Here is a 27,019-nt window from a genome sequence, read left to right on the forward strand (position 1 = left end):
TACGCCCAACCAGTACCGAATCTCAAAATAGATGACGGTAAATTATTCAAACATAACATGGTTAATCTGCTTTAAATGCTGTTCCAATTATTAAAAAAAACTTTGAAAAATCATATTTCAGTGATTTCTTTGATATTTGCATTTTGCAGGCCGATTTGAAAAGCTTTTGTCATAATTCTGATGACATTAAGAAGAAACAGAAATACAGTGCCCTATAATGCAACGAAAAACAACAACTGGGCAGTGCACGTCTGGAAAACCGCAACCTACAACCGGAGACTCAGCAAGAGCCTGGTTATCCTATTCCCGTTCAAATAGAGCAGTTCCGTTCATGTGCAGCAATGGATTTTTGGTCGCAACAATTCATCTGTGAAATTGAAAGGAAAAATGGAGAATTCTATCCTCCAACAACTTTACTAAACATTGCTGCAATGCTACAACGGTATCTTCGAAATGAAAAATCCATGCACGTGAACTTTGTTAAAACTGAAGATCCTTTTTTTCTGAAATTCGCAGAATAATGGATCGACGCATGCGCGAGATGACTATACGAGGGTATAGGGGTCGAAGTCAACTGTTAAAAAAGTGGAGTTTTTTTTTTAACAAAATGTGGAAAAAGTTTGTCATGGAATTATGAAACATGGATATTCTGTATGATTATTTTAAGATAATTATGTGTTAGTTTCGAACTTTGAGATTTCTCTCACTCCATGTCTATTATACTGTTTTCTAATGTTTGAATTATAACCATGACGGTATAGGGAATGTACTGTTTCAATAATTTTTATACATGTAAAAGCTTGGATTTATAAATAACCGTATGAAATCGCTTTCTTATTTGTTTACTTTATTCGCATGCTACATTCATTGTCTAATTTAAAACTCCGCCCATATCTATAACGTCATATTTGCCAGATACCACGTCAATACCCATTAAAATATGTCTACTTATTTTTCACATACACCAGTCCCGGTATAGTGTATGCAGTATATTTCAAATAAATTTGAGCATTTGATTGGATAAGAAAGTGGGACAAACGGTAATGACACCTAGGGTGATAAAGGACAAGATTATTTTACTGATAGTCCAGTTCATAGAACAAGATACTGCAGATGTGTCAAGGGCACATAGAAGTAGACCTAATGATTATAATTTTATCAACCCTATGCTGTATTCAGATAACAGACACGCATATCCCGAGATAGATAGCAAATATAATTCTCAAGTTTCAATGGCGCCTAGAAATTTGAATGTAGGATGTTATGATAATGCTCAATCTTTGATACGTCCCCTGTTACCAGCTACATATGAGGGTACCACTTCACTTGGAGATTATTTAAGACATTTTAAACTAGTGGCCAGAACAAATAGATGGTCCAATATTGATAAAATAGAGAAAAAAAAAGAATCCCTAAAGAAAGTCCAACACAACACAATTGAAAATGTTGCAGGCTCGGTTTGATTGAGCCTGTTCATGGACGGTACTGGAAAGTGCAAGTTACCGTCCACGCCCCCTAGCACCGGCTTAAGCAGAATTTAACATTTACACGAAAATGGTATCAACTGTAAAGGAAGGTTCTCGATTTCTTAAGTGATATTCCGGTAGATAACAAATCTTACAAGAAAAAAATTGAACCCAGCAATCAGATAAGTCTCTACAACGCAATGTTGCCAAGCAGAAGACAAAAGAATAAAACAATTCAAAATCTTGCATCTAGCATAAAAAGAAATGACTAGTAAAATCGTTTTCAGGAGATACACATATAACCGTAGAACAAGAAGTCAGCTAAAAATAAGAGTCGAATTACATGTTTTCATTTGGGGGTAAAAATGGACAACAGGCTGGTAAACTTCAACAGGCTGTTAAAACTGAGGGTCAAGATACAGCACTAAGTTTCAAACCAGGCACAAATTATAATGAAATGTATGACTGTCAAAATTTATGACACAATATTAGAAGCACTAGTTGATACTGTTTCCACTTGCAGTATAATACAGCCAAATTTATTTGGAACATTGGTCCGAAAATAAAATTTGTCATTAAAAAGAGATGTTTATTTTAAATTAAAGTCAGCAGATGTCAAATCTATCCAAACTGATGGTATAATTGTATAAGTGATCCCTCGGAAGCACAAATCACAACAAAATTACAAGAGAATTCCAGACTCGGTCTGATTGAGTCTTTACATGAGGGATAATGAATACGTGCAACATCCCTCACGCCCCCTAGCAGCGACTGAGCGTTACTAAATTCTCCACACTTAATAGTGCTGGCATCAATGATCCCGAAGGATTAAAAACGTCAAAAGATAAATTTAAAAGCAGGCAACATATCCTAAAAGTGATTATATACAATATTGAAGTAGGAATACTGGGGCCACCCAAGTTATTTTCTCTATTGAAACCCCCGCATTGTGTACAAATGGCGGTTATCATGGAACCTTCAATGTGACACATTAGTGCCATTCCAAGAAAAGCGGCATAAGGTCCCCAAGTAACTAGAGATGGCAGGTGGACTTGCCTATCGGAAAGTTCATTTAAAAAATAATCTCTAACACTGAAAAACAGTTGTCACTGGTGAACGACCCAGGGCCATCATGGCCATTTTGTTCAATATGTCTTTTGATGTCATATCTGTGATATGCAGGCTTCATAATCAAACCGAGCCTACAATATTTTCTATTTTGTCGTGTTGGGCTTTCTTTAGGGATTCTGTATTTACCTATTTCATAACCTCAGATCCCCTTTCAAAATTCTATTTTGTTTAGTTCTGCACATTTCTTTCTCGTTTAGGGCAAAGGCTTTTTATAACTTTGGGACCATACGCCGCTTTTTATCCCTCGCCAAAAGGCTCCAACTTTAATAATTTTTGAGTTATTGCCCTTTGTTATTTTTCATACTTAATTTTTCACCTGAGGGAAGCATAACTCAAAAAGTCTTTGAGATGTCAACATGAAACTTCTTAGGTAGATAGATCTTATTGAGGAGGAATGCTGTGAACAAGAAAGATAACTCTTCCCATTATAATTTTTGAGTTATTGCTCTTTGTTATTTTTCATACATTTTGTCCGGAGCATATCTCAAAGAGTGTTTGAGTTATTAACTTAAAACTTCATAGGTAGATAGATCATATTGTGGAGGAGTGCAGTGTACAAGAATGATAACTCTTTCCTGCATATTGCCCTTTGTTATTTTTATGCCCCCCCCCCCCTTCGAAGAAGAGGGGTAATATTGTTTTGCTAATGTCGGTCTGTCTGTCGGTCTGTCGGTCTGTCCGTCGGTAGACCACATGGTTCCCGCTGATTATCTTGAAAAGTATTAATCACAAAGTCTTCATATTTCACATAGTGATTGGTCATAACTAGTACATGACCCCTATTGATTTTGGGGTCACTAGGTCAAAGGTCAAGGTCACAGGGACCTTAAATGTCAAAATGGTTTCCGCTGATTATCTTAAAAGGTATGATTCACAAAGTCTACATATTTCACATAGTGATTGGTCATAACTAGTAGTGACCCCTATTGATTTTGGGGTCACTAGGTCAAAAGGTCAAGGTCACAGGGGCCTTAAATGTCAAAATGGTTTCCGCTGATTATCTTGAAAAGTATGTATCACAAAGTCTTCATATTTCACATAGTGATTGGACATCACTAGTAGATGACCCCTATTGATTTTGGGGTCACTAGATCAAAGGTCAAGGTCACAGCGACCTTAAAATGTCAAAATGGTTTCCGCTGATTATCTTGAAAAGTATTTATCACAAAGTCTTCATATTTCACATAGTGATTGGTCATAACTAGTAGATGACCCCTATTGATTTTGGGGTCACTAGGTCAAAGGTCAAGGTCACAGGGACCTTAAATGTCAAAATGGTTTCCGCTGATTATCTTGAAAAGTATGTATTATAAAGTCTTCATATTTCACAAAGTGATTGGTCATAACTAGTAGATGACCCCTATTGATTTTGGGTCACTAGGTCAAAGGTTAAGGTCACAGGGGCTTTAAATGTCAAAATGGTTTCCGCTGATTATCTTGAAAAGTATGTATCACAAAGTCTTCATATTTCGCATAGTGATTGGTCATCACTAGTAGATGACCCCTATTGATTTTGGGGTCACTAGGTCAAAGGTCAAGGTCACAGGGGCCTTAAATGTCAAAATGGTTTCCGCTTATTATCTTGAAAAGTATGTATCACAAAGTCTTCATATTTCACACAGTGATTGGTCATAACTAGTAGATGACCCCTATTGATTTTGGGGTCACTAGGTCAAAGGTCAAGGTCACAGGGGCTTTAAATGTCAAAATGGTTTCCACTGATTATCTTGAAAAAAATGTATCACAAAGTCTTCATATTTCACATAGTGATTGGTCATCACTAGTAGATGACCCCTATTGATTTTTGGGTCAAAGGTCAAGGTCACAGGGGCCTTAAATGTCAAAAGGGTTTCCGCTGATTATCTTGAAAAGTATTCATCACAAAGTCTTCATATTTCACCTAGTTATTGGTCATAAATAGTAGATGACCTCTATTGATTTAGGGGTCATTAGGTCAAAGGTCAATGTCACATGGGCCTTAAATGTCAAAATGGTTTTCGTTGATTTTTCCATAATTGAACACTTCCATGTACCCATTTTTGGCAAGTTTTTGTAATAAAATTACCAATTATGTGAGTCAATGGCTAGAAAGGGGGGTATATGTGTCGTTTGACATTCTTGTTCAAACTTAATTTTTGTCAAAAAGCTTACGAGATATCAACATGAAACTTCATAGCTAGATAGACCTTTCTCAGGAGGTGTGCAGTGCGCAAGAATGATAACTCTACCCTTCATAATTTTTTAGTTATTGTCCTTTGTTTTTTTTTCATACTTAATATTTTTCACCTGAGTGGAGCATAACTCAGAGTCTCTGAGATGTCAACATGAAACTTCATAGGTGGATACATCTTAATAAGGAATGCTGTGCACAAGAACGATTACTCTTCCCATTATAATTTTTGAGTTATTGCCCTTTGTTATTTTTCATACTTTTTGTCCGGATTTTATCTCAAAAAGTGTTAGAGGTATCAACTTGAAACTTCATAGCTGGATAGATCTCACTCAGGAGGTGTGCAGTGCACAAGGATGATAACTCTACCTGCATATTTTTTCATTTATTGCCCTTTGTTATTTTTATGGTTATTTTTTGTCCAGAGCATAACTATAAAAGCCTTTTAGATATCAACTTGAAACTTCATAGGTGGATAGATCTCTTTGAGGAGGAGTGCAACACACAGGAATGATAACTTACCCTGCATTATTTTTCAGTTATTGCCTTTTGCTTTTTTCAGCCATCAGTATTCACATAGGTTTCAAATCTGTAATCACTTCAGCCATCAGTTTTCATTACAAAAAGACCTCTTAAAATTGAATTATTCTGCTCTTTTACATATATATTCTTCCAATGAGCAAACACATTTGGCGATTAACTAGAGTAAAACAGAATCCCTACATAACAAAATTGAAAATGTTGCAGGCTCGGTTTGATTGAGCCTGTTCATGGACGGTAATGGAAAGTGCAAGTTACCGTCCACGCCTCCTGGCACGGGCTTAAGCAGAATTCAACATTTAACACAAAAATGGTGAAATATTGAACTAGAGGTATCCACAGATGTGTTCATACGGCGGTTATCAAGGAACCTTCAATGTGACACAGTAGTGCCATTCCATAAAATGCGGCGTATGGTCCCCAAGTCAAAGAATGCTTTTATCCTAAACGAGAAAACAATGGGCGGAACTAAATAAAATGGAATTTTGAGAGGGGATCTGAGGTTATGAAGCCTGCATTACAGATAAGTCGTCAAAAGACAAATTTCAAAAGCAGGCAACATATCTTTAGGGTGATTATACAGTATTCAAGAAGGAATACTGGAACCACCCAAGTTGAAAATGGCCAAAAAGAAGGAACTCAAAGTACCACATAACATGTTTACACAACAATAATGTTGTGCTGAACGATTTTCAATGATCGAAAATATAACATCATTGGTTAAATGTACGGGGAGACTTTTTACAGCCGCCACACGGCAAAAATAACACTTGCACTTTCCAGTACCGTCCATGAACAGGCTTAATCAAACCGAGCCTGCAACATTTTCATTTTTGTCGTGTTGGACTTTCTTTAGGAATTCTGTTTTTCTCTATTTTAATCAAACTGTGCCTGCAACATTTTCAATTTTGGCGTTTTGGACTTTCTTTAGGGGTTCTTATTTCCTCTATTTCATATTCTCAGATCACTTTTCAAAATTGCATTTATTTGCTTGCGCCCATTGCTTTTTCGTTAAGGGCACACGCATTCTTTAACTTGGGAACCATACGCCGCCTTTCATGGAATCACACTAATGTGTCACATTGAAGCTTCCTTGATAATTGCCGTATGAACACACCTGCGGATGATGTATCGTAATTTACAATTTCACCATTTTCGTGTTTAAATGTTAAATTCTGCTGAAGCTGGTGATTGAGGGCGTGAACGGTAGTTTGCACAAGACAATAACGTTTATGAACAGGCTCAATCAAACCGAGCCTGCAACATTTTCAATTTTGCTGTGTTGGGCTTTCTTAAGGGAATCTGTTATTCTCTATTTTATACTTTCATGCATGAAGTTTGTTGTTGATTTGATCATATTAGAGTCTGGTAGGACGGGATGATGCGTGGGCTGCACCACGAAGCATTGCTTTCCTTGTTGAGCTTTCCTCTCATACCATATTTTTCTCTCATACCATATCATTTTTACCGCCTCCGTGGTCGAGGGGTTAGAGTCGATGACTTCTAATCCAGTTATCTCTCTGGCGTGGGTTTGATCCCCGGGAGATGCTTTGGTAGTTAGGCGCGGAGAAAGGTAGTCTAGTACTGGTGTAACTCAAGGAACGATAGTTAGGAAACTACCCGCCTATATTGGGAAAAGGCGTAAAATAAAACAAACAAACAAACAAACAAACAAAAAACAATAACTAATTGAGAAAAAGCTCTTTATTAACTTAAAATCTCAGAATAAGTGCGATCTAGTCAAATCAAACGTGTTAAGTATCAACAAACACTTTCTTATAAATGTATGAAATTTATAGGATCTTAAAGTTAACACTTGTGCCCAGGAGCTATACAATAGATCTATATCTTTTGAAGTTATATACAATGTAGGTTATTCTTCAATAAATTTGAACAACGATCTGTCATCTTGGATGTTTGAAAGGGTTGTAACGTACTGTTCTATGCCCTCGTCTACCCTAACGAATCTACCAGTTGACTTTGTTTGTATACGATAATAATCTAGTGTCTCGCGGGTAATGACAAATCTTCCATGATCATCGTCAATGTTGCTAACCCCTGATAGGGGCTGCAGAGACACGTCCGCTGAATTAGAACCATCGTACATGTAGACTGGATCACGAAAAGACTATAAAAAAGAATTAGATATAGCTTATAAGTGTACGCTTTTTTTTGAGTGACAGTTAACACCTTTTTTGAATGCTATTTCAAACGGTGTTTCAAACAAACCTGTTAAAAGCGAACACCTCCAGATTCATAATAATGTTCATGAATATGTTGAAAATTGTTTAAGTAAGTAATTTAAAAGTATCATAAACGGAAAGTAAATTAACAAAGAAAGGTCACATTTTGCAAAAGTAGCCATTGCTGCGATTACCACGCAGTAGATATATGGTAATAAAGACTGCAAAATCAGTCATTATAACATGTAAATCATTACTTAAATGGGAATATGTTTACATGATTTTAATTTCTCAAACTCTTAGTTAAATTTTCCCAAAATTGATTAAAAATTATTTTTTTTTTTAAGTAAACGATATGTTTTTCTTAGTAAATAATGTAAAGACATTTTCAATTGTTTAATTTGTTTATTTCTAAAAGAAAAAACAACATCATCTGTTTAAATGCTAACTGAGCTTTTTCTTAAAATCATACAAATATCCTTATTAAAGCCGTTAATATCAAAAGAAAGAGGTATGGTTTGGTTGTTCGTTTTCTTTTCTTTCGATTTTTCCTTCGTTTGTTTGGTTGGACTTGGCTGGTTGGCTTTTTAGCCAGTTGAACACATTGTTTGGTCTTATCTCGGTAGTCAGTCCATGTACCTGACTATTTCTAGCCTGTAGGTCCGAGATATACACCATATCTGCAATATCTTTTTTGTACAGTAGGTAATCAGACTAGGCTCTCCGCACAGTCATTTTAACAAAATAGCAATTAATTATCTACATCAAGTCTTGCACGCCTTATATAAAACAGTCATCTGCATAAGTTTAAAGATACTTGTTAATTAAGCTTAACGCCAACTTCTTTTCTTTCAGGTATTACAATTGGCAACACATAAAAATATAACAAAAAGCTGCTTAAGTTTTTATTGACTTATTATTATTACTATTATTGATCTGAATTTCTTAATAAAGCTTTCTTTATAATGTCGTTAAATGTTATAATAAATCATTCAACATGTTCATTTATATCTGAAAAGTAGCTTCTGAAATGTAAACATTCACACCAAATGTTTTATTTGAAATGAAACAACCTGAATCTTCTAAATAAACAGAGCATTGCTTTAAACTGTGAATGCTCTTGTTTTTTAGCGAGCGCCAAGTGAGCATTTGGTAAAATTCGTAAAATAGACTTATATTGCTAACAATCATTGTTGAAAAAATTGCCAAATTTGAAAATACAACTGTGCTTATCATATTAATCTGAAGGAAAACAACAATGGATAAAGCAATATAAACTGCGTCGTATCCACAAAGGTTTATATAAATTCTTGCCCGCTTTGAGTTGCGAGTTAACTTTAACTTTTGTTTCACAAAATAGTTGTGCATACAATTCATACCAAAATGGAGCGCAAAATTAAAGAGCGTGTTAATACATGTATCTGGTTTTCAGTCATTTCCAACAAAAAAGCAGTATACAAAAATATACCGGTTTCATTCCGAGATGTCGGCGTTTGTTTACAAGTGGTAGGATACGACGCAGTTCTGATACCCAGTCCTGAATCAATAGGTACTAATAAACAATATATTAGTCATTAAGAACACACATAACAGAAATAGAAGCAAACGCAGTAAGTTAATAATAATAAAAAATATCAAAAATTTATCATGTTTTCTGGACGTTTTCTTTTAGCAAACTCACCTTAATTCTGTAAGATCCATCACCTTGTTTTTCAAAGGTAAAGCGTGTAAAGTCATCATCCGGTTGCCATCGACATGACACGACTTCAAAGCCAACATTGTTTCCGTCGTAATGCCAAAATCTGTTATTTTCTTTAACGTAAATCCTGAAGACTTTACCTTCCAGTTCTAGATCACCTGTGAGAAATTGACATTCCTTTTATCCGATGAGGGGTAAAGTTTCTTTGTTAATATAAAATTATTCTGCCATTTAATTTAGTTTCATTACAGATAAAAATGATTGTGTATAAAGCTATAAGCTTATAGACACACTTTCAATTAAGTTCACTACTGAACAATGAGTGTATAGATTCTTTATCGTAGATATAAATTAAACTCGTTTAAGAAAAGATGTATTTTGCAAATAGCTTGCATATAGCCTAATATTTCTTGAGGACAAAATGTTCAAAATCAGTTTTGAATTTAAAGAACATTTAACATTTTGGTTCTTAACAAATTTGAACACTAAATCTGAAGGAAATGCAAACATGCACTTTAATATGCTTTAATTACAGAATTTTGTTTAAGTTGTAGATGTTTCGTAAATTACGAACACATCTTTGAACGTGCAATAATTTTTTTATAAAAGAAGCAAAATGTTAACAAAGTAGCATTTTGTTTCTTCCATACAAATCATATAACATAACTTTACAAATGGCCAAAGAGTAAAAGTTGGTTCAGCTATATGACAAATGAATACCTTTTCTGACACTGTAACGAACCATAATAAATTAAAGCCTCGTGTGTGTTTGAGTGTATCTTTATGTCAATTGTTTTACCGGGTTTTTTTTATTTGTTTGGGTCGTCAGACCAAACAAATAATGGTAGCGAAATTTCAGACTCTAATGCTGTTAATTGCAAATGCCGAAAGTAGTCAGCTTTTTTTGAAGCGGTTACTTCCCTTTATATGTAACACAAAGGCCGAAAAAATCAGGGGAGATCACTGCGTAAATATGGTCACATGACAGGCGCATTAATTTGCAAGCAAAATAATTCCGGAATGGTCGAAGATTTCTAATATTGTTTAATTCTTTATAGATATACATGCTTATAGTAAGCGCCATGATTATTAAACAAGTTACAAACCCTAATTTAGAATATTATGGTTTTACATATAAATTCACCGTGGCCGAGGGGTTTGCCCGCTCAGGAAGCGAGAGGTCTGGAGTTCAAATCCCGGTTAAGGCATCTCATTTTTTTTCAAATTGTTTAAGTCAAATAAACATTGGATTGAATATCAGTGTTTAAATTAGTCTTATAGCCAATCTACTACAATTAAAACGCTAGAAAGCATTGGTGGCACTATACAAAAACAAATTGTTTTATAATCTCACAACCTTCACCTTTCTGACATTCTGAGACCCAAACAAATTCAGCGCCTTCTGTGCTTTGATTTATTAATTAAATTCACTTGTTCAGAGGAAGTTTCCGCGAGAGCCTTTCAGCATTTTGTAGTAAAGAAATAGAATTTTACATATTAACTTTGCATCTGCAAAAACAATATAAGTACTTTCTTAATTTTAGATAATATTGAAGTAAAAGTCTTACTTTGTTTAATGTAAAACAAGGTTCCTGTCTGATCTTGTAAATTATCGTATCCGCTACAAAGCGTACACATCCCGGTGATAGTACTGTAAAATATGCTTGTACATGTTGATTGTTCGTGACACAGACGGGAACAATATACCTTACTTCTTGCGGATGCTTCAGAATATTTCTCAGTGCCGACACATATTTTGTCACTTAGACCTAAATCTCTAGAGAATGTCACTGTTTGTACAGCACAGTTGAATACCCTATACTCATTTGAGAATAGAAATAGAATAACTGTTAATAACGTATAAAAATATGTAGTTATCAACATACTTCTAAGATTTCTTGCTGTAATACAAAAAAAAAACGCGTTTTATTAATTTCGCAAACTTCTTTCCATTTTTTTCTAAATATGCTGTTTTTTGTTGTTTTTTTTTGTTTTTTTTTTTTGTTTTTTTTTAATATCTAAAGAATTACTTAGTTTTTTTTTTGTAGTTCGTCTTTCCTTTAACATATGTTACTAGATAAATCCATCGTTAAAAGTAACAATAATTATTAATAATATAAATTTGTCAATGTTAGTACAATACAACGGTGTTATACTAAGCAAGAGAAGAAAATTCTCAAAACTTTCATTTTCAACAATATAATGAAAGCCAGATAGAATGATGTCATATATTGATGAATGTAGTTCTTAACTTGTTTTCATAAATCAAAGTTTCAGTTATTCACCAGACGACATAATATTATGACTTCTGGCCATTATGTTTTGTTTATTTTACAGGCCGGCTGTTTCCGGTCGATGTTTCAATGAAACAGTTCTCATCAGCTTCGAATATAATAGTCATTTGAATGTAAAAGTAAAAATATGCTTAACTGTCAATCACGCTATTTACTTAACTTTTCAATGCAAACATGTTTATAGGAAGATTGATTTTTTTTCGTCATACGTCTATTTAGACGTCAATGGTCTTTGGGAAGTGTCAAACGTAAATATACGGTATTGGTTAAAAAGTAATAGGACTGCAGTTCTATCGTTCACATTTTTAGTTTATGTACACGATATTACAATAGACAAATATCGGAACATGTTGTTTATATACAGTGAAAAATCAGTACAATATGTTTACAAATAATAATTCTGGGAACATTTTAAATGACAAAGGGTACGCGACTTTTCGCACATAAAATGACGTTTCAGACGTCGCAAAAATAAATACAAACTATAGCACGGCTTTAAATAGAAAGAACATCGTAACACGGGGCTATCTGATTTGTACGGGAGGGCGTAGCGCACTGTGCATATACATGTATATGTATGCGATTTAAATCTGACACATTTACCACAAAAAAGGTGTTCAAACTAGTATAATACAACATTGATTTATTTTACGATCGCCATACATATGACAATATTCCAAATTTAATGGAATATAAAGACGCAAGACTCTTACTTTTATTACTTTTTTGACACCCCTCATATGTCCTGGCTGATTATAGATTCATTCCTGTTGATGAGAAACCGATAAAAAGTCATTCTTATAATAACAAAAGTATCAGATCATTTAAAGGTCTCCGGTCAAAAATACCCATGTTTTCCGATACTTACAGAATTGAATATGTAGAGTACAATAAACATGTTTAAAATAGTCATTCACGTTTCCTTATATAAAAAAACGTAATTTACTAATTCGTATTTTTTCAGTAGAGCGATCGGTAATTTCCGCCAGTCTCACACTTTGCAGCTTATAGATAAGAGCATCGAAGAATCTGCTCTACTATTGTGTTATGAATAGCGTAATTTTGGAAGTTTTTGTTTAAAACGAAGATTATATAATGACATTTTACAATTGCTATGGTAATAATGTGCTGTAAATTAATAGGATTTTTATACAACGCCGTCGGTATTAAAACACAAAATTTAATAATCCTTTAATGTTCTTAAATAAAATTTACTGGAAGAGTGATATTTGTAAACATAAGTCACTCCGGAAGCAAAAACCATTTACAAACAAAGGGATTTCATTAACAAGATTTTCCGAAAATCTTTTGACAAATTGAAATCAAGCCCTAAAACAATTTACGCGCCAAATTTCTATAATTATGTGACTGTTTTTTTCCGTACATGTAATGATGTTAATTATTATCTGCAGGATAATTCCTTTATCTATTGGTAACTAGAAATTGAATCACAACACTCCACCCGCTCAACCCACTTTTATTGCAATGAGATTTTGAATCAGTCCGTGGAATGTTTAGAAAGTCGTAACATTTGACACTTTTTCGACGAATGTTTATGCAATACCCTAAAAATTAAAAAATAACCCTGTCTCAAAAATAAGCCACCATTTTCTTACAGTCACAATTAATAAGAAAGATTGCCGGTCTGATCATTCAACATATAACATACAGCTGATGGAAATAAAAATCTAAAATCTCCAAATTCTTCATAGAAATGTACCCGTTAGCTACCATACATAACTATTGTAATCCGATAAACGGGTTGTTGTATGTTAAAAATTGATATGTAAACAACATATTTTTTTAAAGATTTTCTCCCTCATCCCACGGTATATGTACCTCGCAGAAAGGCACAGGACATCAGCAAATAATTCAAAATCCACATCCAAACGTGTAATACGGTGAGTTCGCATGCGTTCTTCAGCTCTTCTTCATTATTGTCACAGGTTACTGTACGTTTAGGTGCTCATTGACTACTATATAGTGACTTAATTTCGGCTTAAAATCCATTTCCTTGGCTAATTAATACGATTGCACGCAGGTAAATTAATTAAATAATTACCACTTTGTGCTTCACAATTAACCCTTTAAATGCATGACTGGTAACATGTCCGTGGTCCGTTCTCGACAGAGAAAGCTGCTATGCTTTTTGTGCCTTAACGGGCGGAAGGAACCTGATTAAAAAAGACTACATACGTACGTAAAAAACTCTTGTTACGTCTCTCTCTACATCACATCAAACTATTCGCTACTTCTTGTTGTGTACCAAAACAAAACATGGTGGGAAAAATGTACACAGAATTGACAAGCGCTTTATTTTGTATTTTTTTTTTTGTAATTCAAAACAGATTTTTCTACAACGACTGACAATTCTGCTATACGGGTTTCGATGCGCGCCCCTTTTTGGAGCTAGAGGACTGATAAATAAAAATCCAAGATTTAAATTTTGAAAAACATAAGTTCTTTATTCTGTGACAGTCAAGATGGAATATATGTTTATATTACAAAACATTATAAATAATTATAATAATATTTCAGAAATTTCAATATTTAAATAAACAAATACAGGTGGAATTTAATAATAACTCACTTTGCATGTGAGAAGATACTGAGATCTTGGTCGATGATAAATATCCTAATCCACCGATACTTATAAAATGATTTTTTACATAGCTTTGAATTGAATCTGATGATTGAATAAAATCAACTATATCAATGTAAATTATGTGAAAAATATAACTTATGGAACAATTTATTAATAACTAAAATAATAGTATTTTATTTAAAAATTAAAATTTATTAAGTAAAGAACTTAGATTTAACATTTCGTATAAAGCAAAAACTAATATCTTATGACAATTTAATTTACTTCTACAATAAAAATATTCCAATATCTCAGTTATTTAAATTACAATAATATAAAATACAATGATTATTTAATATGCAAAGTATTGAAAAATGTGTAAAATGTAAAATTAAAACATACTTGAGAGAAACAGCTTAAGATAAAATAAAACATATTTCTTACAGTGAAACATTGAATGGGAAACAGTAGATATAGAAAAATAAGTAACTCAACATACAGGATGAATAAAAATAAAAATTCAAGATTTTAAATTTTGAAAAACATAAGTTCTTTATTCTGTGACAGTCAATATGGAATATGACTTCACAGAATTTCTGACCAGCATATATACATACAAGAAAGTGAAGCAGATTAAATCATAAAGGAAGATATTGACACATTTAAAAAGGGAAAGGAAATAAAACAATCACATCTTCAATAGATCTGTGAGGTCAAATCTCATAACTATTCCCTAAGGGCCTAAAATCTCTGATCATATAAAAAGTATTATCACCTAGAACCATAACCATCCCTTCATATTTACCTTTAAGCAGGATATTAATTTTGCGTTTAAATCAGTTCTGTAGATTTAATCTTAGTTATAATTTAAGCTTGACACATTTAATGTGAAATATAACAATAGTTGAAATAAAAATAATCAAGTACACAATTAAATGAATAAGAAAAAACTAACGTAAGAAAGAGAAGTTAATATTTATAAATAAATTATACATTAAAGTATATGTGCATTAACTGTTTAAGGCTTACTAAACAAAAATATACAAGATAAATTTAGATTATAACACATCCCCAGAAGATTACATTAGTTTTGTAATTAAAAATGTCATCAAACTATCCTGGAATTTTCAAAGAGCATATTTTCAAAATTCAAAGAACAACATGAAATTTTTATTAAAGTTACACGGACGGCTCAAATGATTGTTGCCGTCTTTGAAAATCATTTTACATCTGGACTTTGAGTACCTGATATTGCTTCTACCACTTTTATTATTTACTGCAGAAGCGAAAGCGTTTGATCTTGCATTATCATACATTTTACAGCAAAATGGAATCCCCCGAGTATACATCGGATTGCAGAGTGTTCTGATGTGCTTTCTCTTTTGTATCATAAGCAAAAACAACAACACGTTCCCTGTCGTCAACAATACGGACCCCCTTCCCCCCCCCCCCCAAAAAAAGTAACCAATATACGAACATCTGAATTTGACTTTTCAATCGTTATTCCTTTCCCAGTCATCACATTAAGGAAACCGGGGGAAAAGTGCCAATCAAGCACCATGCTCTAATTTCATCCCTGAGAGTCTGTGAAGTAATAAGAGTGCAGGTAACTTATACATACACCCAGTTAAAGCATTGTGCATGCTGACCCGTTTTAAATGAACTGATGAACACCGCAGACTGGCACTACATATATTTATGATTAGCCCCAAAAACGTCTGCTACTTTTGTAAAGGGAGTAGATAGTGTAAAAATTGGAATCCATCTATATGGAAAGTCTTGCATGATATACTTCAAGACATTTTTAACAAAAAAAAATGAAAGCAAAATGTTACATAATTCAAGTTACACATAATATGAATGACGTAGAAAATTTCTATACGAGTTCTAACGTATACGTCGGAAAACGAACTACATACAAGTTTTGATGACTACAGAACTGTGACTTGCACGGAAACGTATTCATAAAGTTTCAATAATTGATATATTTTTCCCCACCATCTTAAACTTTAAAAACGAAATTTATAAAATGTGTCTTTTTCCAATCGGCTAAAATTGAAAAACATTTTTTTTTGTCCTGAGGTTTAAACCTCAACGAGCTTAAACAACGACCTGTCGTCTGCTACGTTGTTTATTGACGACACGTATTTGTCCGTATCGAGACGAACGTATCGATTTGTCGCCTTTGTTTTAATTCTATAGTATTCTGGAGTTTCCATGGTTACAAAGTATCGCATATGATCGTCATCAATTTGGTCGTCACCATTTAGATATATCCCCTTAGCACCGGGCACATTAAACCCATCGTACATGTAGAGTGGCATAGCAACCGACTGAAAATAAATATAAAATGAATATTTTTACTGAAATAAACAGGATGCATCTGCCACATATGATGTTTCGATCACACATGCAATATTATGACGTAATTATGCATTATTGAGAACAATACTGAATTCTATTGGACGAATACACTGATTTCAGGCCTATATCGGAGGTTTTGCGCTATGTAAAAGTCAGTATCACATAAACCGCGGCGCAGAAGTGTAATAAATAGAGGATACTTGTTTGTTTTGCATGTAAGATTGAAATATAATTTCACTGAGTGAACATCAGATGCAATATTTTCACGAGTGGCGAAGCCACGAGTGAAAATATAATAGCTTGTACAACGTTCACGAATGAAATATATTTCAATCTTATATGTAAAACAAATAAATTTTCTTTTTATTTCATGCTTTTTAAGTGATTTTAAGTATTTTTACTGATTTTGCCACGTAACACTGCGCAATCTCCTTTGTGACGTCATCACATAATGACGTCACATCATAAATTTTGAAATATAGTTCTGTTAAATTTTGTCTAATTTTGTTACATTTTTAACATGATGTATGATGACATCGACTTTCTTTTCCTAAAGAAGCAAAATTTACGCATGACAGCATTTATTTCTGCCTGTTATTCCATTTATTTATGATTTTCGATTCATCCGCATTCAGATATAGTCCGGCTACAGTGAAAATTATATTTTATAAATTTCACTGCTGCAGTAGTGGTTTATCAGAATATAATCATCTGATATATTACAATAAAACACTGGAAAGCATGAAATAAAGCCATTTAATAAAAACGATATTACACTAGACAATATTACACTATATATAGTGTAATAACACTTTGACGTCACGTCATTTGCACTATAAACATAGCGTTAAGCGCGCTAATATTAGCGTTACACTATAGGCTCGTCAAAGAAAAATGACTTTTGTAAACAGTTTACCGTTCTTATTTTATATATGTGATAAATAGAATATTATATTCGTGTAGATTCAATACTAAATTTATTGAACTCGTGGAATAAACAATATTATGCTCGCCAGAGGCTCGCATAATATGATTTTATTCAACTCGTTCAATAAATTTAGTATTAATGTACACTCATTCAATATCCTCTATGTATTGTACTCGTATTCAACATTCCTGATTAAGTAAAATCAATATTGTATTAAACTTACCTGTAGTATATCTTTGCACCTGACTGTATATATTAAAGGAGAAGAAACAATATACTCGAGCAAAGTAAAACTACTTTAATTTGAATAGGTTATTTCGGAGTTTTAGCATTGCGTTTAATGTTAAAATCTAGAAAACACTGCAATGTATATTTCTAAATAAAACTGTCGTGTTTCAGTAAGTGTATCTTACACTTACGTATTCATGTACACAATAAAAACGGGGCTAAACGAAGTACTATATGGATTTGATATCAATGTTATGGACTCGGGGAAAAAATGAAGCTTTAATGATAAGATTTGATACAATATTTATCTTTTAATCATCACAATGTGCCAACCTTGGAAAATGTTTTTGGCCACAATTTATCAGATTTGAAATAAAAAAGATAATTTATTCCTGTCGATATTACACTTAACTTATAAGGTATTTTAACCAGTTTTACAAAGTTTTCTCGAATCAAAATTTAAACCCAATTTACGTAAAATGTTAACACCTTACCTTTATTTTGTATGATCCGTCTGTTTGCTTCTCAAACGTAAACCTAACAAAATTATCATTCGGTTGCCAAATGGACGACACAACCTTCAGATTTGGATGGCCTCCGTCGAAATGCCAGAATTGATTATTTGCTTTTGCGTAAATCATGAACGTTTTTCCTTCAAGATTTACTGAAAGTAAGGATATGGATAAAAATAATAGAATAACATCAATATAATTTCAGCACTTGTAAAAACGAATTAACTACCGCGATAACATGCATTTATACCTACTTTTCAACCATCATTTTTTTCACCTCATTTTCCAAAAGTTTCTTTCCAACAACGTGTTGTTATTCTGTTATAATAATGATATAATTGATAAGGCAATAACTATACTGAAAACTTTTACTTAATGATATGGATGCTAATGAAAACGATATCGACAATTAAGTTGCTGATGATATTGACAACAAAAACAATCATAACGATATTGACGATTAATACGTTGCTGACGATATTGACAATGAAAAAAATGATAATCGGTATTGACGTTTATTACGTGGCCGCGTTGCTGATGATATTGACAATGAAAAACAACGATTACGATATTGACTATTAATAAATTGCTGATAATATTGACAATAAAAATCAATGATAAAGATATAGACGTGCTATATAAGGTGCTGATGATATTGACAATGAAAAACAATGATAACGATACTGACGTTTAATTAGTTGCTGATGATATTGACAATGAAAATCAATGATAAAAATATTGACTTTTGATACGTTGCTGATGATATTGTCAATGAAAAACAATGATAACGATATTGACGCTTAATACGTTGCTTATGATATTGACAATGAAAAACAATGACAACGATACTGACGTTTAATTAGTTGCTGATGATATTGACAAAGAAAAACAATGATAACGATATTGACGCTTCATTCGTTGCTGATGATATTGACAATGAAAAACAATGACAACGATATTGACGCTTAATACGTTGCTGATGATATTGACAACGAAAAACAATGATAACGATATTGACTATCAATCAGTTGCTGTTAATATTGACAACGAAACACAACGATAACGTTCAGTAAGTTGTTGATAATATTGACAATTAAAACATTGATTACGATATTGACGATTGATAAGTTGCTTATGACTTTGACATTAGGCTAAAAAGTAAAAAAGTTTCTGTGAGGTATAATTAACATTTTTTTAGAATTTATAATTTTGTGATAACACAAAATTGTTAAACATTATAAACAGTTACATATAGTTATTGATTCATTATAATTTGACTTTTAAACACGCTCTAGACACAATATTGAATATGAAAAATTACAAAGGGCAATAATTAGAACAAAAAAATACCAAGTACAATAACTCGGAAATAATACAAAATAAGAATATTGTGTTTTTCTTAATGGGATTCATAAATTTATTCATGGATAAATGGATGGACGGATGGCGCTGATAATCAATGTTTAACAATTACCAGCCGGCAGACATTCTAGTGTCTGATTGGACCAATAACCATTTTCCTGACAAGTTGAAGTTCTGGATTTGAGCGGGAAATCGTTACACTTGCGTACAATCTTTGCTCCAACATTTCTCTGTGTTCCCAGAACTTTACTATTCTCATCGGGCGTCTCTGGTTCATCACACTCTGAAGAAAAAAATATTGACAATAATTGTAACTAAAACAGAAATGCAATAGTCGTGTTAAATATGACAAATTTATATTGTTATTATTTGACGATGTACAATGTTCAAATCTTTATTCTGGACATATTTTAAATTAAACTATGTAACTATGTTACCATGCTGCAAGTAGTGTCCAGTTTTCATGGTAACAATATTCAGTTCCTTAGAAAACGACAAACAAACAAAAAAGGAAATGAAACGTGTTTCTGTAATCACTAAGATGGTCGTAGATCGTGGTCAGAGTACAAGCTTGTTTAGGTAAACTTGTAACAATAATTCGTGTTTACAATTGTTGTGTTACAGTAAAGCTTTCTGTGTGTACATGTACGAATCCGTTTATACTTTGGGTCGCTTTGTCCGGGTTCGAAACACGATTGGATAATTAATATCTGAATTAATTTGAGCTTACATTTACAACAAATATTATAATTTATATAATCTATACTTTTTAGATATTTTATTTATTGTATAATGTTTATTTCTGTTACAGCCACAACACTTATAAGTAGCTTTATGTAAGAGTAAATGTCAAAGATAACTAGTATTTGAGCCAGTTACTTGGGCGGAGAACACGTCCTTCGTGACGCCTTAAGGTTATTCATTATGTTTGAAATAATTTGTAGTTTATCTCTGATTCATGTGGAGAAGTTGGTAGTCATATGCGGAGTGTAGGTTATTCTTGTACAGAAATGAGAAAAACTGGCTTTGTTAACTTTTCCCCGCTATATTATAAGTAAAACACTTTTGAAAAGCAGTGTTAAACAGTCAATGTTAAGAAATATAAGCAGCTAAAACATAAAATACTTATTGCATTATTTTCATTACATCTACTTATTTACTTTATAGCATTGTATTATATGCTAAAAAGCGATATAAATATCATTCACCCGAGTCTGGAACCCACAACCCACTTGCACACAAGGTTCCGTTGACACCTTTATATATAATAGTTGGTAATCTACATCTACTAACGCAAGTTCTCCATTTATAAAGATATATAGTATAGCTTACATTTTTTTAACAATTAAATTGTTGGGGTTATTTTCCTCTCTCTTTGATTTGGAATCGCCCCATGAAACAGGTTTGTTTTATTTTCCAACTCATGACTTATTCATAACTTTCAGAGTTGTTGTTGATATTTAATATCAAGCTTGAGAAAAATTCACGGTATAAACTTCTGAATTATATCTCTCCACGGCACGATGGTTAATAAATAATAAGTTTAAATATTATGCGGGATTGTACAGCCCAACCAGCTTTTTCATGTATTCATTTCTAATAAGTATTATATTTTCTTTTAATCAACGCATACAATAACTAGTTTACAAATGATTTAAAAGTTTTCAATTTTATGCAGTCGCCTTACTAAAGCGTTTATATCTGTTTGCGTCTCGCTTTTATGCGATTTTAGCACGAAAGTCTTGTCGGCGTTTTAGACAAAAACTTGAAACTTGGTTGTCGCCCTTTACATTTTCCTTAAACAAACTTTGTATCTCTCATTCCAGTTTATCAATCTAGCCAGTCATTGAAAATGAAAATGAGAAAATGAAAATTTGTGAGGGTTTTTTTTTTTTTTGGGGGGGGGGGGGGGTTGTTGTTGTTCTTCTTCTTCTTCTTGCACGAATCTGACGGCGTCAAGTCACATTTCTGCTGTATACATGACTTGGCCGTCGTGCTTTCAGAGACAATCCTTTCTAGTTTCCTAGCGAACAGTATTTCATTTTCTTGTTCAATTGATACGAGGGCAACAACCTTTTCCTTCAAGATCTTCCACTTTTGATAGGTTCTGTCATCTGGCAAGTCAATATTAAAGTTCCAACATTCATCGTTACGCCTCTTTTTCTCTGTGCAAGTGTCATCTCCATAGCTGCCAAAGCCAGTAGTTTCGGTGGCATTCTGTACTATTACACCATCTTTCTCAACATCATGGATGATTGGTTAAGGCTCTAGTCTACACTAGCAAGTGTCGGTGGCCCGTCTTCACCTACTACAAAGGTGATGCCATCAAACATAAAACCTTGGTTGTCTGTAGGACTAGAGCATGTAGAGAGCACACTGTTAACTTCAAATACTACATCTTCGATGCCACTGGGCAACCTTTTAGGTGTTGATGTCATAGGATGTGTGTTATCAATGCACCAAGAAATAGATTCAGACTTAACGTCAGAATTGTCAAATTTAATGTTTGTTTGTTAAAAAGGCTATTATAATATAGACATCTAACAACAAAGAAATTTGACTATATAGTGCCTTTACATTTATATCATAGTTACTGTTTATAAGGTTACTGAGAAGAATAAATTAAGAAAAGTATAGAAATTATAGTAACAGTAACTCGTCAATATGGCCCCGGAGTCGTCAATGACTTTCTGTGTCAAAAGCTACGCATAAGAGCAGTTTTTAATCAAAGGGAGCTCAATGCTTAAAAATATAATATTCCAGAACATCAACACGTGTTTACTTTGATAATCAATCGTCTGCATGGTACAGAAAACCACTTTGCCACAGACCTCTGACAGAGTAGAAGATAAGCTTGTTTTTTAGGGGTGCATTTTTATGGTCATATGCAAGGACGATGTGTATTTAATGGATATAAAATACAAACCATAATATTAATTAACTGTTAACCTTTCAAAAATGCCCGCTCGAAAACTTTTGGCTCGCGATATTGAAAGGGAGAAAACAAAATAAAAACATGACGAGTTACGGACTCTGACAAGTTACGGTTCTTTTACGTTACACACTGTCATAAATTTCTTAAGATTTTAATGGGAAGGTAGCAAGACGAAGCTCGTTTAGGGCACATACATTCTTTTACTTTGAAGTGAAATTAGATTTGTGTTGTGTCTTGGTTCTATCTTTTTATTATCTCAATAATATACCAGCAAAGCGATAATGACTTTTATAAAAACAATATGTTAACCCGGTGCTGGGGGACGTGGACTGTAGCTTGTACTCACGAGTATCGCCCATGAACAGGCTTAATCAAACCAAGCTTGCAATATTTTAAATTTTGCTATTTTGGGAGTTCTGTTTTTTTTTGTTTTTATTATTATTATTATTATTATTATTATTATTATCTGACACATATTTTTTAGTTCCACCTGAAGTCAATTTAATTAGGAATATGTGCGGGTTAGGCTTTAGCACACTTATTTGTTTTTTCTCGAGTTCATTTTATCTTCAATTTTACTTGTATTAAAATTTGATGTCGCTTGAGATCCTTAATTTTGTTGGCAAGTTATAACAACGGAGGAACGTTTCTGTCATTTGCAAGTGCGTTATTTCACAAGTGCATTTTAGCAAAAAAGAATGTCGAGTAGCCAGGCGGCCAAATTATATAATGGCCTGGAATTGCAAGACCCTCAATTTTGTAACTACATGTATATTCATTTAGCCTAGAATTGGACCCTATTGCTGTTGAATTCGTTGCCCGGGAAAAAACTGGTCCGGTAAATACCGGAATTTGATATAAGAAAAAAATGAAAATTTCTTCAAAAAAAGATAACTTTTATATTTTTTTCTTTTAAAATATTGTACATCATTTTATTCCTCAACAAACAACAAAATGCTTACTTATCATTTATTTCTAATATAATTAAGCTGATAACCGTTAGGACGACGCCGACGTCATTACTAATTTAATAAACATCACTGTGTATGCTACGGAACATTCAATAGATTGATTGATAAAATGAAAATAATTGCTCATTTTTATCAGTCTAAACAATCTTACCAAGTACATGACATGTTACGATGTCGTTATTGACAATGCATGTTTCCACTTCAGAACACTGACTGCATCTGTCATCAAGCGTTTTCTGAAATGGAATAATAATTTAAAGCGTTTACTGTGTTTGAAGATTTAAAACAATGGCATTCTGAAATAATCAATTTATTTCATTTACAGTACACCAATCTAACGCTTCAACATAAATACCGTAATACGATTCATCTCAGATTTAAATAGTCATACATCACGTTCGTCCATTTATTATTTATTGCATAGCCTGATTAATTATAATTACATTCTTCCATCGGAACATTAAGTTAAACGATAAGCTAATATCTTATTCATTACTTGGTCATGCACAAGTGTAGCGTTACTAAAAGAAATTGTATAGATCGTTTTGTTTGAAAATGATGCCCACTGTCATGGTAAAGTTTCCGAGGGCAGACTGATTAAAGTGATATCATGCCCATATATGTACATGTATAAAGTGAGTGTGTAGCTGAAAGTCAAAATAAGCTTACATTGGCCATAATCCCTTTCAATTTTACAATTTACGGAGCATGAACGATAAATAACTAACGTGTCCCAAGGAAAGGTACATTAAAAATAAATTGCAATTTACCCATAAACAGAGTGGGCAGTCTTTTTATATCTTAAGCAGATATATATTTAGGCAATCCTGATGTCTTCATATTAGCAATTAAAAGTAAAATAACCGACGTATGAACACATCTGTGGATGTTTCTAAATTCAAATTTCACCATTACCATGACTAAATGTTGAATTCCACTTAAATCGGTGCTAGAAGGTTTGGAAGATAAATTGCACTTTCCATACCGTCCATAAACAGGCTCAATCAAACCTAGCCTGCAACATTTTCAATTTTGTCGTTTTGTGCGTTCTCTAATGATTCTCTACTATATCTTTGTATTATATAAATCACCCGCTTATGTTTAAAATAACCGTAGTCTATCACATAAAATCTTCGTTGATAAATCGACATACACCTTCTCAATATCATATGTGCATGATCCAAATAAAACATGAGCACTGAACATAAATTATAAAAAAAAACGTTTGCATTTATTCATTAAGCTTATTGATATAGCGCTCTTAAATTCCATGGCATTGAAAAGCTGAAGGGGACAAAAGAAACGAAAATAAAACGGATATATAGCTTGATTTTGACGCATTTGCAAATCCGTTCAATACAACAAAGCTTTAAATTAATAGACTTTTAAAAGCTTTGCTTATTTTATAATTTGTCAAGTTGTTCACTTGCACTTTCAAAATACATATGTCAATTGAAGAATTGAATGAACTGCGTATTTTGGAATATTAATTTACAAAATCAATATACGTCTATAACAGGGATTTTTAATGCCATGCGACGGATTTTCTTGTAACTACAAAGCTATTTTTAGAATCACTCTCGGATAAATGTATATATGTAATAACACACTTAGCTATTAACTTAAAGTGTAGATTTTAAACCGTTACAAGCTCAGATTATTTATCTTTTAAATTAAATGTGGTAGCATTGTGATGTGTGTGTGTGTGTGGGGGGGGGGGGGGATACGGAGCCCCTTAGGTGACATTTTCGACGCTTTTCCCGGCAATTAATTCGTTTTTACGAAATATTAATTCGTAATTACGAAATATTAATTCGTAATTACGAAATATTAATTCGTTTTTAAGAAATAACAATTCGTTTTTTACGAAATAATAATTCGTTGGTTGTAACGAAAAATCAATTCATAATTACGAAATATATATTCGTTAATTAATAATATTTCGTAATTACGAATTAATATTTGTAATTACGAATTAATATTTCGTAAAAACGAATTAATATTTCGTAATAACGAATAAATATTTCGTAACTACGAATTATTATTTCGAATTTACGAATTATTATTTCGTAAAAACGAATAAAGTTTCGGGGGAAAAAAGTGTAAAAAATGTCACCGTAGGGGGGACGCCCTCCGTACCACATTTTTGTCAGTTCTGGGCAGTTAGTCCGCTTTACCGGCTTCCCTGGATAACTAACCAGTAATTTCTTATATAACCGCGAAAAAATGACCTACTAATTTCACGAACGGCGAAAAATGGCCATTAGCCTGAATGTCCAATATCATTTGTCATATAGAAATTTAGCCTGATGAATTAATCTGTTTTCATGAATCTGTTGGTTTCTTATTTGATCAACATCAATTGGACATTTAAAGAAATTGAAATTATTTCCAGAGCAAAATCAAAGGAAGCGGGATTGATCGACTGTTTAAATTCCATGAACATAATTATAACAAAATCGAGCTAAGTTGTAAGGTCATTGAAAAAGCTGTCAATTTAACAGAAAACACGCTCTTAAAATTAATACAAAAATAAAATGCTAAGAAAGAAAAGGACATAGATTTTTAAACCAAAGAAAAATATTTGACTCTTATACCTTACTCCAATTTGCCTTTTCGCTGTATACAGTCCTCGCCTTGGATACCACCTGGACACCGTCTGTCGAACTATCCGATGAGCAGAGATGACACAAGCCGAAAAGTCTGTCGATTTTGATAGCAACACAGCGTTCTCTTGCTTGACACAGCTCTTGACATTGTCTTAATGACACAGAATGAAACGAATTTATTATCACTACTCCATGTAAGGTATGAGCTAGCCGAAAGGGAAGCTGTTCTGGTTCTGCCCTCGTGTACTTGAAAAGTCCTGATATCAGAATATAAACTAACCACGATACAGCCATATTGATAGTCCTAAGCAAAATGCGGTTTTCTCTCAACGAATTTGTAAAAAAGTAAATAATTACAAATCCAAAATCACCAATGGCACTAAATGAATTGCTAGTTTTGAATAAACCATTAGCTAACTGTATGCATCTTGATTCAATCGTTGTGCACTATAAGCCATACAATCTGATAACAAACATTAATTCATCATGCAATCAGAATGCAATCGTAAGTGTACACATTATTATTAATATCTTTATACTAAGACTATGTGTCCAATATGTTAGATCTGCATGCACTCGTTGAAAATCCGTCATCTTTATCTAAAAGAAGGAAAACTTCCCTCTCATAAAATTTGTCAGTTTGAAAATCTGTACAAAGGTGACGTTATAATTGTAGAATATATAGATATTGGAAGAGCTTCTGGTAAGTTCCGTTACAGTCTTAAATCAACAATGCCACTAGCACCAATTAAACGAATGATCTAACATATAATATTAATGTCTTTTTTTATTTTCAAACCAATTTGCTTATCGATTGGCTGAAAAATAAAGATCAACCATTTATTTGATCAATCACCTTGGTTAAATTGGTAAATCGCATTATGACTTAGATTCGAGATTTTAGGAAAGAGAAATGTTAACTCGTATTAGAAATGTTTAAGCCTATGCTTTATAGTGCTTATTATATTTTAAAGGAAGAACTAAACCTGTTTATTACTTATAGAATTTAAACCCCTTACGTTGTTTTAGTGAAATACCAGCGT

General features: G+C 32.9%; 2 protein-coding genes across 2 annotated transcripts; both read right to left on the reverse strand.

Annotated features, from left to right (window-relative positions):
* Positions 1–7,013: 7,013 nt before the first annotated feature.
* LOC132713701 (uncharacterized) lies at positions 7,014–11,114 on the reverse strand. The gene is made up of 3 exons (XM_060696376.1): positions 10,758–11,114; positions 9,172–9,347; positions 7,014–7,435 (listed from the first exon to the last, which is right to left on the reverse strand). Exons 1-3 carry the CDS (start codon positions 11,071–11,073, stop codon positions 7,181–7,183), a joined length of 747 nt encoding a protein of 248 aa, XP_060552359.1. The 5' UTR covers positions 11,074–11,114; the 3' UTR covers positions 7,014–7,180.
* Positions 11,115–15,573: 4,459 nt separating this feature from the next.
* On the reverse strand, positions 15,574–26,695 carry LOC132713702 (uncharacterized). The gene is made up of 5 exons (XM_060696377.1): positions 25,965–26,695; positions 23,519–23,603; positions 19,574–19,744; positions 18,082–18,251; positions 15,574–16,400 (listed from the first exon to the last, which is right to left on the reverse strand). The coding sequence occupies exons 1-5, from the start codon at positions 26,268–26,270 to the stop codon at positions 16,152–16,154; spliced, it is 981 nt and encodes a 326-aa protein (XP_060552360.1). The 5' UTR covers positions 26,271–26,695; the 3' UTR covers positions 15,574–16,151.
* Between the last annotated feature and the right edge of the window lie 324 nt (positions 26,696–27,019).

This window comes from Ruditapes philippinarum, unplaced genomic scaffold (genome assembly GCF_026571515.1).
Source record: "Ruditapes philippinarum isolate M1 unplaced genomic scaffold, ASM2657151v2 ctg4458_1_1_1_1, whole genome shotgun sequence".
In the NCBI taxonomy this organism is placed as follows: Eukaryota; Metazoa; Mollusca; class Bivalvia; order Venerida; family Veneridae; genus Ruditapes; species Ruditapes philippinarum.

What these genes read in the sequence shown, in the direction of transcription:
- LOC132713701 (XM_060696376.1), bottom strand. Translation starts at nt 11,073, where the DNA reads ATGTTGATAACTACATATTTTTATACGTTATTAACAGTTATTCTATTT. An exon ending in CTTGTTTTACATTAAACAAA is followed by an intron (nt 9,348 to 10,757) that starts GTAAGACTTTTA and finishes AATTTCTCACAG; the next exon opens with GTGATCTAGAACTGGAAGGT. An exon ending in ATGGATCTTACAGAATTAAG is followed by an intron (nt 7,436 to 9,171) that starts GTGAGTTTGCTA and finishes TCTTTTTTATAG; the next exon opens with TCTTTTCGTGATCCAGTCTA.
- LOC132713702 (XM_060696377.1), bottom strand. Translation starts at nt 26,270, where the DNA reads ATGGCTGTATCGTGGTTAGTTTATATTCTGATATCAGGACTTTTCAAG. An exon ending in CGTAACATGTCATGTACTTG is followed by an intron (nt 19,745 to 23,518) that starts GTAAGATTGTTT and finishes TTTTTTCTTCAG; the next exon opens with AGTGTGATGAACCAGAGACG. An exon ending in ACTAGAATGTCTGCCGGCTG is followed by an intron (nt 18,252 to 19,573) that starts GTAATTGTTAAA and finishes CCTTACTTTCAG; the next exon opens with TAAATCTTGAAGGAAAAACG.